Source organism: Ictidomys tridecemlineatus (assembly GCF_052094955.1).
Source record: "Ictidomys tridecemlineatus isolate mIctTri1 chromosome 1 unlocalized genomic scaffold, mIctTri1.hap1 SUPER_1_unloc_3, whole genome shotgun sequence".
NCBI lineage: Eukaryota > Metazoa > Chordata > Mammalia > Rodentia > Sciuridae > Ictidomys > Ictidomys tridecemlineatus.
The window spans coordinates 339,333-353,177 of NW_027520944.1; the positions used below are offsets into that span (position 1 = coordinate 339,333).

Consider the following 13,845-nt stretch of genomic DNA (forward strand, 5'->3'; position numbering starts at 1 on the left):
TACTATTAAGAGAAAAATGTTTGAACTACTTAACATTTTAATCTGAATTAAGATATGCTTTTATTTCTAACTGACCTCAAATTGCAGCAGCAGGTACATTTAGATATTAAATGTTCTTGCCACCCTACCCCCAGCTGTCACTAGCTCAGACACACAATACATACACACACAACGTGCCTTTTGTAAAGTAAACAAATCTTTTATAATGTAAATAACTATTCCTCATTGGAACTTTTTATATCCAGTTTACTTCTTTTTTGAAATTGGGGTATTTATATTAATGAAACAACAATTTCTATAAAGCAAAAAAGCTTATCTCTGTAACCTTAAGTAATTCTTGATGGTAATATTTTTCTTAATTCACCTAAAAAATCAGAGTGTGAAGGCCAAAGGAAGATAAAATCATTTCAAAGGATCAAAACAAAGCAATATAAAAAATATTTAACAGTGTAGTGAAATTTTAAAGTACAGATTCTGTTGAATTATTAATCATCAAAAGAAACAGTTTGGACACATTGCCAAAATTTTAATTTCTAAATTAATTAAAACCAGAAGTATGGATTTTATTGCCGAAATATACATTAATTCCTTGAAGTCAGAATGAGGCTTGACAGATAACTTCTACATAAATGACTTTGAATATACTAAATATCAAATATAGACAGTAGTGTAGCAAGAAAATAAATTGGCAGAAATAATTATTCAGCCAGTGGTAATAATTAAAACCACCATTTCAAAGATTTTCTATACACAAAGAATGAGAAAATGTTGTTGGAAGATTTTACAGCACACAATTGACAATCCTAAATCATTACTATTACACTTCTTTCTTCTTCAGTATGAGTGGACCCACATTATCTCCTGTCAATTCATTATGTTTATTGTGGGAACCATCACAGGCAGGAAACGTCTTTGAACGCCAACACCTACAATAAGCTGCTTTAGTAAGACACAAATCTTCAATGTTTATTTCATTCACCACTTTAGGGTTTTCCTTTTGTATTTTAAGATTTATCAAGCTATCCTTCTGTTGTTTTTTCTTCGGGAAGAATGGACGGACTGCAAGGTAGCCAAGTAGTGCAAGTGCACCAAGGAAAGGCAATAACCGAAGCCATTCTGAAACTGTGAGCCGGGCGAAACCGGTAATGCTCTCTGGGACTGGGAGCCGCTTAAGATAAGCCGGGAGCTGCACCTTCACAATGCGGGCCACGCTCTCAAGTACCATCCTGGCCAGCGGCATCAGCTCCTCTCCGAGCCCCCTCCGCACTCCGGCTGGGCTGCCGCGCCTGCCTGTTTTTTCTTAATAAAATATTTATTGAGTGTGTTTTATAATGCCAGCTTTCTAGTTGTGATTTTTTTAACTTTTGTTTATTATGGATGTTATTATCTCATATTAAAATCTGATATAATTTAGTATTCTATGCAGAATCCGTTTTCTTTCAGAGCTTAGTATATATTATTTCAAGACCTCCTAGCTTTTAGGGTCTTTGAAAAATCAGCTGAGATCTGGATCGGTTTGTCTCTGAAAATGACTAATCATTTTTCACTATCAGGTTTTAAAATTCTATTATAAGTAAAATTCTATACTTATTCTGTATGTTAGGCATTTTCATACTATTGTGGCTAGGAGTGTTGTAATTCTATATATTTGGAGTTGTATATACCTCCTGTGTTTAATTTTTCATTTCATCCTTAAGATTTTGGAAATTTTCAGTTATTTCATTGAAAAGATTGTTCATTTTTTGTTTTGAAATTCAATACCTTCATCTATCACAGTGTATCTTAAATTTGGCCTTTTCTTATTATCCCATATATATATTTTTTTTCAATTCTGTTCATGGTCTGGTAACATCTTTTCTCCATGATGAACTTTATTTTCAAGATTATGCACTACTTCTTTATTACCTGAATATTTGTTCTTTAAGTCATCTAGTGTATTGGTGATGCTTTGCATTGCATTTTTAATTTGGTTTATTGATTTCTGAATTTTGAAAATTCCTGATTGATTTTTCTTTAGAACTTCTATTTCCTTATTGATTTTTTACTCCTTGTGTCTTCTCTGTGATTTTACTTTTTACATTATCTTTTATCTCATAGATCAGTTGAAATATAAACTTTCAAAATTCCTTCTCTGATATTTTCTTCACTGTGGTTTTTGTGGAATCTGCTTTTGAGTCATTCTGGTTTGTTTGGCATGCTTTGTTCCCTTGCTTGTTCATATTGTTTGTGTGTCTATTCATGTGTCAAAATGGATCTCTAACAACAGAACTTCTATTCTGTGCATTTCTAGTGATCCTGTAGATAAATTGTGGCTCACAGATTGCGGGAGGCGGGGAGCCAAGTAATTGCAACCCAACTGTGTATAAAAAAATAGAACTAAATTGCATACTTAATTTTTATTTTCACACAAAGTTAGTTGGCACAATAAACAGAAATGTATCAACTTATATCAGTAACGACAGTAAGTAATCATGAGTTATATCTTTCATAAAATAAAAGAATAGGTGTTTTCTATAGCTTCAATTGTATTAATTGTTGCTTTAGCATTAGTGGTGGTGTGTGGAGTTTTATAAACCAAGAGTTCTGGGAGAAATTAAAAATAGAGTTCACTATGAAGAAAAAAGCAATGGTGATAGAAAAGGATTAGCAGTTTCAAGATATGAGTAGGGCAGAAGCAAAGTGATATACGATGTATTGTTTATGAGGAAGAAGGAAAAACAAGTAAAAGAAATAAAGAGTAAAGTGAGAATAATGGAATTTGACTGTTTGTAAGAGAAAAGAAATAGAAACAAAAGAAATAAAAGGTTTGAAACAGAACACAAACGCAATCCAAAATAGGCTAATTGAAAACTTTAACCCTTAACAACAGAGTAAGGAAAAATAACTATGTTTTAGAATAGTACAAATGAGAAAGCATAAACAAATATGTACAAGTGTATGAATGTCCTTCATGTATCTATCACTACACATACAAAAACTAAAAAGAAAAACAAAAAGGATTGTTACTGAGAGTATGTGCTTTCTGTCTCTTCCAAAGTGTCTTTCCATCTCTCAGTTTCCATTCTCCATGGGATGGTATGGGGAGCTGTGAAAGGTGCTGTCAGCTCCACCCCCAGGGAATAGGTCATGCTAGGTTCTACAATATGTTCTCAGGGGAGGCAGTGAGGTCCTGTCTTTGCCCCAGATGTTTCACTTCATGGGGAGTTACTGGGCATAAATAAATCGGTGCACACCTAGGACTCTACTTTACTCTTCTCCTCAGGGCTACATTCATGGGACAGGGATGCCAGTCCTTTACCAGTTCTGTTTTTTCAGGGTACTGTTCTTTCTTACCTCCTTAGGTCTGCCCTCAAGCACCAAGGTCCATCACTCCTGCTCATTGAGATTTTGAAGTAACTGCCACTGGTCTTGGGCACAGCTGTGTCAAGGGAGGAGAGGAGGACAGGCTCTCTTTGGCCTCTCTGACTAGTGTTACCCCCAGGAGAAATAATGTCCATGCCAGAAATTCTCCTGATTTGCTAGGCTCAGTTTATGTCTTGTGGATGGTGTCTGCCAGATTTATATATCGGACTGAGCCCCAACACATGGATATAAATTCCCAGTCTGAGTTGGTGCCATTGCAGTGCACATGTTTAAATATGTCTCCAGCTTCAACTCTGTGTACATTCCAGGCAGAATGGTGGTGACTTTCCTGCCACAGTTTAATGAGTAGAATAGCTTGACCCTGTGGTCCCACATTCTGCATTTCAAGACTGTCTGCTGCACTTTTCATATATATAATTAGTTTTAGGTAGACACAGTATCTTTATTTTATTTTACATGGATTGAAACCAATGCCTCATGCATGCTAGGCAAACACTCTACCACTGAGCCACAACCCTAGCCCCTTGTCTGCATCACTTTTCAGTCTTTTTTTTGTCCTAATGCACTGATTTCCCCCAATCACATCAGATCCTAAGCTCCAGCTCTGTTTCTCATCTTTGTCTGATATACCCCAAATTCCCCAGTTTTCAAGGTCTCTGTCCAATATTGAGAATCAGTGGCATGCTTTTATCTCCCGCCTCACAGAGAAGCAGTTTTCTCACTCTCTGAGTCCCATATGGTGGAGCTGTGAGAAAATCCACTTCCTGCTAATTCACCATCATGTCTCCCCTTGTTTGACACTTATATATTTATGCTACTTTATTTGACAATGATAAGGTTTTCTTTCATTTTTACAACTTTTAATAAGGATTTTGATTATGGGACCAATGATTTACTTTTAAGTATCAAACTTTTATAATTCCTGTTGTTTCTTCCTTGCATTTGATAAGTACAAAGTGGGAAACATAGGAGTTGTTAATGCATTCATTACTTACCTGTCATAAATACAATTAATATGAATTCTAAAAATTTCTCCGAGTATGGGTTTGGAGGAACATTTTATAACAAAACATCAGAGTCATAAATTTATATATTTTATATTTCTGTTTTGATTAATTATATATTTTACTGTTTTATTTAATAGTGAAAGAAAGTCCTAAAGATGACTCATTAAGAAGGTATGAATTTATAGATTCTAAATAAAAAATGTCTATTAACTAAGTGGAGAGTTAAGGTAGAAGGATTTGTTGAGTATTGAAGGATTTGTTGAGTACTCTAGTGTGGGATAGACACCACATTCAGTTAACACTTGTTTCCTAAAGGTATCTTATAAGCACTTTGAAAGTATCTGTGCTATTATAATCTGTTAATTACGAATAAAGAGCTGTTATTCATAGAGGTTGACTTTTTGTCCCATATTTGTGTAATTAATAAGTTTCAGGCCTGTGTTTAGACTGTAGTCTTACCTGGCTGACTACTCCATTGTGTTGTTCCACTGTAAAGGTTGATACCAAGTGGGACCTATACAGGAAAAAATCAATTTTACAATTTATTTCAATGTGTCTGACAAATGTATTCTAAATAACATATATATTCACATTTTAACTTTCATATTGTGTATCATCAATTTAGAAAGTCAAAGGCAGTTGTGTGTTAATTCTGATTTATATTTTACCTGATAAGCCAGGTTGTAGTTCAAGATTTTGTCCTGATATTGACAGTTCCACTAGTAATCAGGATTTTTTCTTAATGTATCAAAAGCTTTTATGGAAAATCTCACAGAGCTATGGCCTCATGGTTTCTAATAAACAAGAAGATCAGGCAAGTGTTGTAGAGAAATTATTTTACTGAAAGTTATGAATAACATTATTTAGACAATGTTGTATTACTTATATTAATCCTTAGAGGACATTCTAATTTCTCTACCTCCTGATTTTCCAGTTAGTTTCTCTTCAATTACTACCCCTAACAATTTTATGAAGACTTTTACTTTTATGTTTTTTTCCTTTTTTATGACTATAACCTTTTATTTAATTTCTATTTGTATTTTCTGTTTTGTTCTCTTTTGAGTTTCTGCTTTATTTTGTCAATTGAATATTTTTTTCTTTTGACAGATCAAAAGTTTAGAAATTTCAGAATTTTAAGGAATTTTAGAAACCTTCTAGTCTTTCAGCATGTGTTCTACATGCCAGCCAAATGATAGTTTTGAGGATGTACCTGGAACTTAAATATATTAAAGGGAGTTTTCTGGGTACAAACAATGACAACAATGAGATTTAAACTCCAGTTTCTTAATTCTGAGCTCAGTACATTTTCTGGTTATCATTTTTAAGGTGATTTTTTTTAAATAATAGATTGAAGATTGACTATAGGAACCCAACTAAAGAGGACAAGACTAGAATTTTTAAGTGAACACAGTGGTAGAGGATCAAAATTTAACTAGTGAAGGAAAGGGCTATAAAAGTATTCACCCAGAGTAACAACACTGTGTTGGGTAGGAATAAGCATTTTAAAAAAGAGACCAAAATCTTAGGGTTTATGATTAGTTTGATGAGCACAAAACAGGAATGAAGGACACAGAATATTAAAAGCTCTCTATAAAGGCATATTAATACAAAATTTAGAGGAAGTCTTAATAGCTTGTATTTTGCCTGTTTTCATCTCTGCGATGCAAGAATGGATTAGAGACTAGTGAAACAGACTGTGGAAATTGTTAGAATACATGAATCTGTGGCACAAAACAGGTTTTCATTCACCTTCACTTTCTTTCCCAATTGCTGTTGTCCTTAAAATGTACATGTAGTGCTGGGCAAAGGAGTGATTGGCAGGGAAAGTTATTATAAAGCTTCAGTTGAGTAGTTGGAAAGGTATTCAGACAGGCCAATGATTGAGACTCCATTTAGTTTAACCTTGTGTCAGAAATCTGAATATTCAAGGGATGTAGATTTCAAGTTTAGAGACTGCCACTGAGTTTTGCAGATGAGTGACTGGGAAATGGATTCCCAGAGGAAGGAGGGTATTTACATAATTGCTAGGGAAACAGAGGTACAAATACCAAGACTCTGCTTTTCTGGCAGTCTTTTCCCCTGGGTGTCTGAGTGCTTGTAAAGGTTTTAAAGGGCTTGCTAGTTTATGAGGACCTGAATAAAGTGAGACCTATACAGGAAAAATCAATTTTATAATTTATTTCAATGTTTCTGACAAAGGTATTCTAAATAACATATATTCACTTTTTAACTTTCAATAATTTTTAAAGTTCCAGAGAACTCTGTGCATTATTTATGGGTAGAGGGAATAAATAGTGTATTATTATTGGTGATTTCTATGCTGAAGAACAATATTGCTTAGTATTTGACTCCCGGATATTCACGAGAGAGAACTGTGCCTCTTGTTATCTTGTCTTGTGTTTCCAGAGGTTTGTTTCAGTTCAAGTGAAAAAAAAAAAAAGTCAGCCATTAATTGGGTTTTTAAATTCAGCCTTCAAGTCAGGCAATTTGCAAGAAAAAATTATTATCTGTTTCTGCTCATGTACTGGATATTGCTCTGAATTGGAACTAAGAGTGCCTTAATATCTATATTGAATATTTTATAGATTCACAGCAGTAGAGTCAGAAAGAGGTGAACACAAGCTATTTTTTTTGATTGGAGGTCATATTTTAAGTAATCAATCAAGAAACACCATTTAATAAGTTATACCTTAAATTAAACAGAGTTTATTTTAAAAATAAAACTATTCACCATTTTTGTTATACATTTTTGCTTTAAAGATCTATCAAAAAATCACACTCAGATGATTCCTTGTTTGCAATGGTTCAGGACAGCTATGAAGCTCCTATTAAGGTAAAGTGATTTTTTTGTAAAAAACCTCATGTTCTTGCTCTGAATTTTGTGTTTTAAGATGTTAATGCTGAAAATTTAGCTATATTTTTTCTTATATTTTATATGAATATTTGCTAAGAATCCATTTTAAAGAATTATTTAATTTTTTAATTTAATTATTTGATTAAATTATTTAATTATTTGATTTTTTTAAAAAAAATGCTTTTTGTATCACTGTTCTCTCAAGTACTTGGGGATCATGGGGGCTGGAAGTAACAATGGGCTGTGAAATGCATAGTGAAAGAAAAATTGCATTAGAAACAGCTTTCTAACTGTAGAGGAAACATAATATTTATTCAAGGATTTTTTGTATCAGTTTTCATTACTGTGGTTTTTAAATCATTCTTACATGACTTACAATACTCATGCCTAAATTAATTTTTACAAAATTGTGGAATTTCCCTGGTGCCTTTAGTTTGGAATATATAATATACATTGCACATAACTTTTCTTTTTTTACTTGGACCCTTGATATTTTGGTATCATAGCATTTGAGGAGACCTATATTCTCTATTTCTTTCCGTGGCTCCATGTTTATACTAAAGTAATATTGGGAATTATGGCAACCCAGAAATCTAGAATCTGTATCTTAATACTTGTATTAAAATGGCTTGCATATCCATACTTTGAGTCTTTCCACTAAAAGTGACAGTAATTAAAAAAAAAACTCTAAGTAAATAGCAGAAAGATTAGAAGAACAGAAGGAAGTACTAGGTCCTGAATTAGAACAAATTATATTCTTTGCTTTTATAATTATATTCTAGTATATAACTTCTATTTTGACGTATAACTGAAAAGAACCAATAAAAATTCTAAAGAAATTTGAGGTAATGAAATTTTCTAAAAATTTACTCTTCATCTAATCAAAGAATAAATGGTGTGTGCAAAGTAATAACCAGTTCTAGAAGCAGAAACACTCAATAATTGTATGGTAATACTTTAGTTTCAGAATTGTTGTTTTTCCATTATAGTTTCTTAAAATATATAGATTCTATGTCAAATTTTGAAATTTCAAATTTTAGATGTTTCTGTATTTACTTACTTTAATGTTTATTGTAAAACACTACTATTTTTATGATCTATTCCAGGTTAGGAAATATATTTGCAAATATCCTGAAGAAGCTAAAATAAGGTTAAATGTAAACGATATCTTTTGTTTTTGAAATTACTTTAATTTTATTTCAGTTATGAAGAGCTAATGGATAAAATTTATTATTCATCTATTTTTATGTTGAACATTTCCACCTCTAGTTTTCCATGTGAGAGAAATATATGATATTTGTTTCCTGAGTCTGGCTTATATTATTTAACATTATGCTTCCCTGTTTTATTCATTTTCCTAAAATTAACTTAGTTTTGTTGTTCTCTATGCATAGAAATCTTCCTTGTTTATATATACCACATTTTCTTTATCCATTCTTTTATTAACTAGCATCTAGCCTGATTCTATAACTTGCCTATTATTAATAGTGTCATGGCAAGATGGGCATATGTATATTTCTAAAATAAGCTGACTTTAATATTTTCTGGTAAGTACTGAGTAGTATATTTGAATAATAAAGTAGTTCTATGTTCAGTTTTTGAGTAGCCTTCATATGAATTTCCATAGTGATATAGTAATTTATGTTCCTGCCATTCACATGTAAGAGATTTTTCTCCTCATCTTCCCAGTATTATTTGCCTTCTTGATGATTGCTTTTTTGAATGGTGGAAAATGGGAGCTTGATGTTGTTCTGATTTGCATATTCCCAATTGATAAAGATGTTATGGTTTTTATTTTTTCCCCTGAAGTGTTGGCCATTGTATCTCTTATTTTGAGAACTAGCTGTGCATTTGCTCATTTATTGAAAAGGTTTTTGTTTTTCTGGTAGGAAGATATTTGCATTAATATTTTTAGGATATTAATCCTCTGTCAGAAGAATAGCTGGCAAAGCTTTTCTCCATTTCTGGAGGCTCCCATTTCTTACTGTTTTGTGTTTCACTTACTATGCAGGAATTTTTCAGTTTGATGCACCCTCTCTTTTTTTTATTGGTTGTTCACAACATTACAAAGCTCTTGACATATCATATTTCATACATTAGAATCAAGTGGGTTATGAACTCCCATTTTTACCCCAAATACAGATTGCAGAATCACATCAGTTACACATTCACACTGTTACATACTGCCATATTAGTGACTGTTGTATTCTGCTACCTTTCCTATCCTCTACTATCCCCCCTCCCCTCCCCTCCCATCTTCTCTCTCTACCCCATCCACTGTAATTCATTTCCCTCCTTGTTTATTATCCCATTCCCCTCACAACCTCTTGTATGTAATTTTGTATAACAATGAGGATCTCTGATGCACCCTCTCTTATCCATTGTTGCTCTTATTTTCTGAGCTGTAGGGGGCTCTATTCAGGAAGTTATTGCCTACATACTGAAGTGTTTTCCATATATTTTCTTTTAGTATTTGTAAACCTTCTAGTCTGGTACATATGTCTTTAGTCCTTTCTGAATAAACTCTTGTACAGTGTTAGAAAATAGGCATCTAGGTTTCTTCTTTTACATATAGATGTCTAATTTTTCCAACACTATTTCTAAAATGTTGTTTGTCTTTTCTCCAAAATATGTTTTTGGTGTCTTTGCCTAGTATCACATGACTGTACCCCTGGGTTTGCTCTCTGACTTCTTTTCTATCCATTGGTCTATGGGTCTTTCTTTACACCAGGACCATGTTTTTTATTACTATGGCTCTGTTTTATTTTGAAATTGGGCATTGTGGTTTATCCATTGTTTCTCTTATGATCAGTATCACTTTGTCCTAGTATTTTTTTGTTTGTTTTTCTTCCATACAAATTTAGAAGTAGTTATTTTCCCCCCATTTCTGCAAACAGTATCATTTGAATTTGAATGGGAATACATGGAATCTATAATTCATTTATGGTACTATGCCCATTTTCACAATATTAATTCTGCTTCTCTATGAACATAGCAGATCTTTTTACTTCCTATTGTTTTCTTATTTTTTTCTTCAATGTGTAATTTTTCTTGAAGAGGTCATTCACTTTCTTGTTTAGGGTTATTCCTAGCTATTTTTAAAGTTATTTGAATGAGCTATTACTCTTGCTTTATTCTCTCTAGGTTTGCTATGGTATATAGACAAACAGTTTATTTTTATATGTTTATTTTGTATCCTGTTACTCTGATGAATTCATTCATCAAAGTAGAATTTTCATAATATATTATTTATGTTCTTCTAAGAATAGGACTAAATCATCTGCATATAGAAATAATTTAACATTTTAACTTTCCTATTTGAATCCCTTTTATTTCTTTCTCTTTTTCTAAATTTTTTTTTTAAAGAGAGAGTGATAGAGGGAGAGAGAGAGAGAATTTTTTAAATATTTATTTTTTAGTTATTGGCGGACACAACATCGTTGTTGGTATGTGGTGCTGAGGATCGAACCCGGGCCGCACGCACGCCCGACGAGCGCGCTACCGCTTGAGCCACATCCCCAGCCCCACTTTTTCTAAAATTTTAAGTACTATGATTAGTGAGATTGGCAGCAATGAACATCCTTGTGTATTTCCTGATTTTAGAGAAAATATTCTTCTTCATTTTACTATTGGCTTTGGATTTGGTATACTTGGTCTTTATTTTAATAAAATTCTCCTGTTTCTAATCTCTCAGGGCTTTGTCATGAGGGCCATTGAATTTGTCAAAGGCTTTTCCTGCTGCTTCTTAAAAGATCATGTAATTTTGTCTTGATTCTATATGTGATGTATTAGTTTTATTGATTTGCATGTATTGAATCATCCTGGATCAAAATCAGCTTTTATGGATTTTTTTTTTTGTATGTGACTAGAGTCTCATACCAGGAGCATGGTACGAAGGAACCACATCCCCAGCACCTTTTATTGTTCACTTTGATAACAGGTCTCACTAAATTTCCCAGGCTGGCTTTGAAATTACCGTGTTCCTCAAACAACCTGATGCTTTTCTGAGAGTATAGACCTACAGCACTATGCCTGATATGTATGTTATTTTGTAATGTGTTGTTGAATGTGGTTTGCAAAGATTTTATGAGAATTTTTATACTATGTTCCTCAAGGATATTGATATCTAGTTTTTTCTTGTTCTGTCCAATCTTCACTTTTCCACTCAGGAAATTGCTTTGGAAGCATCTTTCCTTTGCTCTTAAATGTAATGGGGGATTAATATCAGTTCTTCTTTAAATATCTGATAAAATTTAGCCATGTATTCACCTCTGAACCTCTGATCCATAAGGCTTTTTATTATTGCTTCAACCTAATTGCTTGTTATTGAGCTACGGTTTTCTCTATCTATTTGATTCAACATTTTATGACATATTTCATTAATATCACTTAGATTTATTTATCTTTCGATTTTATTCTTTAAAATAGTCTAAATTTTTTCCCATTCATTGAATAAGTTCTCTAGTAGTCTCTAGAGATCTTCTGGATTTCAGTGGTATCTGTTTTAATATTTCACTTTTTGTTTCTAGCTTTATTCATCTGTATCTCCTTTTTTCTTTTAGTTCCCTTGGCCAAGGGTTTATCAAGTTTATTTACCATTTTAAAAACAAACTATTTGTTCCATTATTACTATGTTTTTTTTTTTAAAAAAATTATCTTTTATAATTTTGGCTCTGACTTTAATGAATTCTTTTCTTGTATTGGTTTTAGAATTCATTTACTGAGGTTTTTCTTAGACCTTGGGATGCATTATGAGGTTTTTAAATTGAAATATCTTAGATTTTCAAATGGAGGTAGCCCTTAGTATAAACTGTCCTCGTACAACTGCTTTTGGTGGATTAGTGGAGAGATATCTGAAGGGTTAGAAAATGTACTGGGCAGTAAGATTTGTCTAAATATGTTATATGCATTTCTGTATAAGTTATAATGAACCCATTATTATATATATATATATATATATATATATATACATATATATATTCCACAACCCTAGCCCTCGTGTTGATAGTTCTCTATTGTCATTCTATCCTGGTTTTATAGAGTTAGTAGACAAATGAATATAATATTTGGCTGATTTGCAGAGTATATATAACACTGTGATATAAAATATTTCAATTTTTAATGTGTACTTCTCTAGTTTTTCATCTAATTTATTTCAAATCTGGAAAATTAGGTGTCTCCTTAGAATACTGATTAGGCAATCTTCATATAATTCATTAGTTGTTTAATTTTACCAGACGACTCTCTCTCAGATTCTTCCTCAGAATAATGTTGGTCATTCATTTGGTGATGCACATCAAAGAGAAAAAGATGGTATAAATGGACATACAGAAGGTAAGAACCACTCATTATAAAATCATTGGATATAATGCATGTTTAAAACATGAGCACTAGTATGATTTAATAGTGGAAGAAATGAAAATAATAAATAGTATGGGAGTTGAAATAGCGTATCTTATCAAGTTGCAACCACAGGGTAAGTTGGAGTGGTCCTAGAGGAGCTGAGTTATTAAGTCCAGACCTGCTGAAATTAGAGAAAAGTTGGGACATAAGAAAGGGGAGAGAAGAATTCGGAAATGAAGAATGAGAAAAGACTATAGACAACAACAACCAAAAGAAAAAAGAAAGAAAGAAAAAGAAAAAATAAGCAGATGCACATTGATGATGGCCTGATGAAACATTCCTTGGAAAGATTATGACTTCTAATACATCTATAAATTAGAGTACAAAATAGGGAGAATTTTAAATAGGTGAAATAAATGGCCAGGCACATGGTGCATGCCTCTATTCCCAGTGGCTCTGGAGGCTGAAGACGGAGAAATAATTTTTATTTTAAAGCCAGCTCAGTAACTGAATGAGGCCCTCAGATATTCAGCAAAACCTTTTCTCTAAATAAAATATAAAAAGGGATGTGGATGTTGCTCAGTAGTTAGACACCCATGGGTTCAATCCCCAGTACCAATAACAAAATAACAAAGCAAAAAGAAACATCAAATAGGCATGTTAATTTAGAGGAATTGGTAGAAGATTAAGCATGCCTAAGAACTCTAAATTTTATTGAATCATATGTTGGGGACCTTGTACAAAATGTATGTTCTGACTCAGCAGGTCTTTGGTTCTACCTCCTGAATACATTCAAAGATGCTTCCAATGCTCCTTGATTCTCAGACTACATTCTGATTTGCAAGAGCAGTTGAATGAATTGCCCTTTAGAAAATCTAAATTAAGAGCCATTGTGTCTTAGTTCATGGCATAACTATATTAAATTAGAGAATAAATCTTGCTTTGTTTTTGATTATGTCTGTTGGCAAAGGGGAAGAACAAATGGATGAAACATAGAAATTGTATTTTTTAAAATATTTTTTGTAGTTGTACACAATAACTCTATTTATTTATTTATTTATTTATTTATTTATTTATTTATTTTTATGTGGTGCTGAGGATCGAACCCAGAGCCTTGCACATGCAAGGCAAACACTCTACCGCTGAGCCATAACCCAAGCCCCCAAATTGTATTTTTTTAAAGATTTTTTGAGTTGTAAATTGACACAATACCTTTATATTATTTATTTTATATAGTGCTGAAGATTCAACCCAGTACTTCACATGTGTTAGACAAGC

The 13,845-nt window shown here is 32.6% G+C and overlaps 2 protein-coding genes and 1 pseudogene across 4 annotated transcripts in view; 2 read left to right on the forward strand and 1 right to left on the reverse strand.

Moving 5' to 3' along the window:
* The window catches only part of LOC144372195 (uncharacterized), a 65,628-nt gene extending 61,062 nt beyond the window's left edge, over window positions 1–4,566 (forward strand). The window contains exon 10 of the mRNA XM_078035574.1: window positions 4,508–4,566. Within this exon, the coding sequence (XP_077891700.1) occupies window positions 4,508–4,566 (59 nt within the window). The remainder of the gene's footprint in view (window positions 1–4,507) is intronic.
* On the reverse strand, window positions 506–1,280 carry LOC144372192 (CDGSH iron-sulfur domain-containing protein 2 pseudogene; annotated as a pseudogene).
* A 2,543-nt stretch (window positions 4,567–7,109) lies between the features above and the next one.
* The window catches only part of LOC120885466 (ankyrin repeat domain-containing protein 26-like), a 46,709-nt gene continuing 39,973 nt past the window's right edge, over window positions 7,110–13,845 (forward strand). For all 3 annotated transcript variants that reach the window (XM_078035586.1, XM_078035587.1, XM_078035588.1), the window contains exons 1-2: window positions 7,110–7,203; window positions 12,477–12,558. In XM_078035586.1, coding sequence (XP_077891712.1) covers window positions 7,171–7,203; window positions 12,477–12,558 — 115 coding nt within the window. In that variant the 5' untranslated portion in view covers window positions 7,110–7,170. The remainder of the gene's footprint in view (window positions 7,204–12,476; window positions 12,559–13,845) is intronic.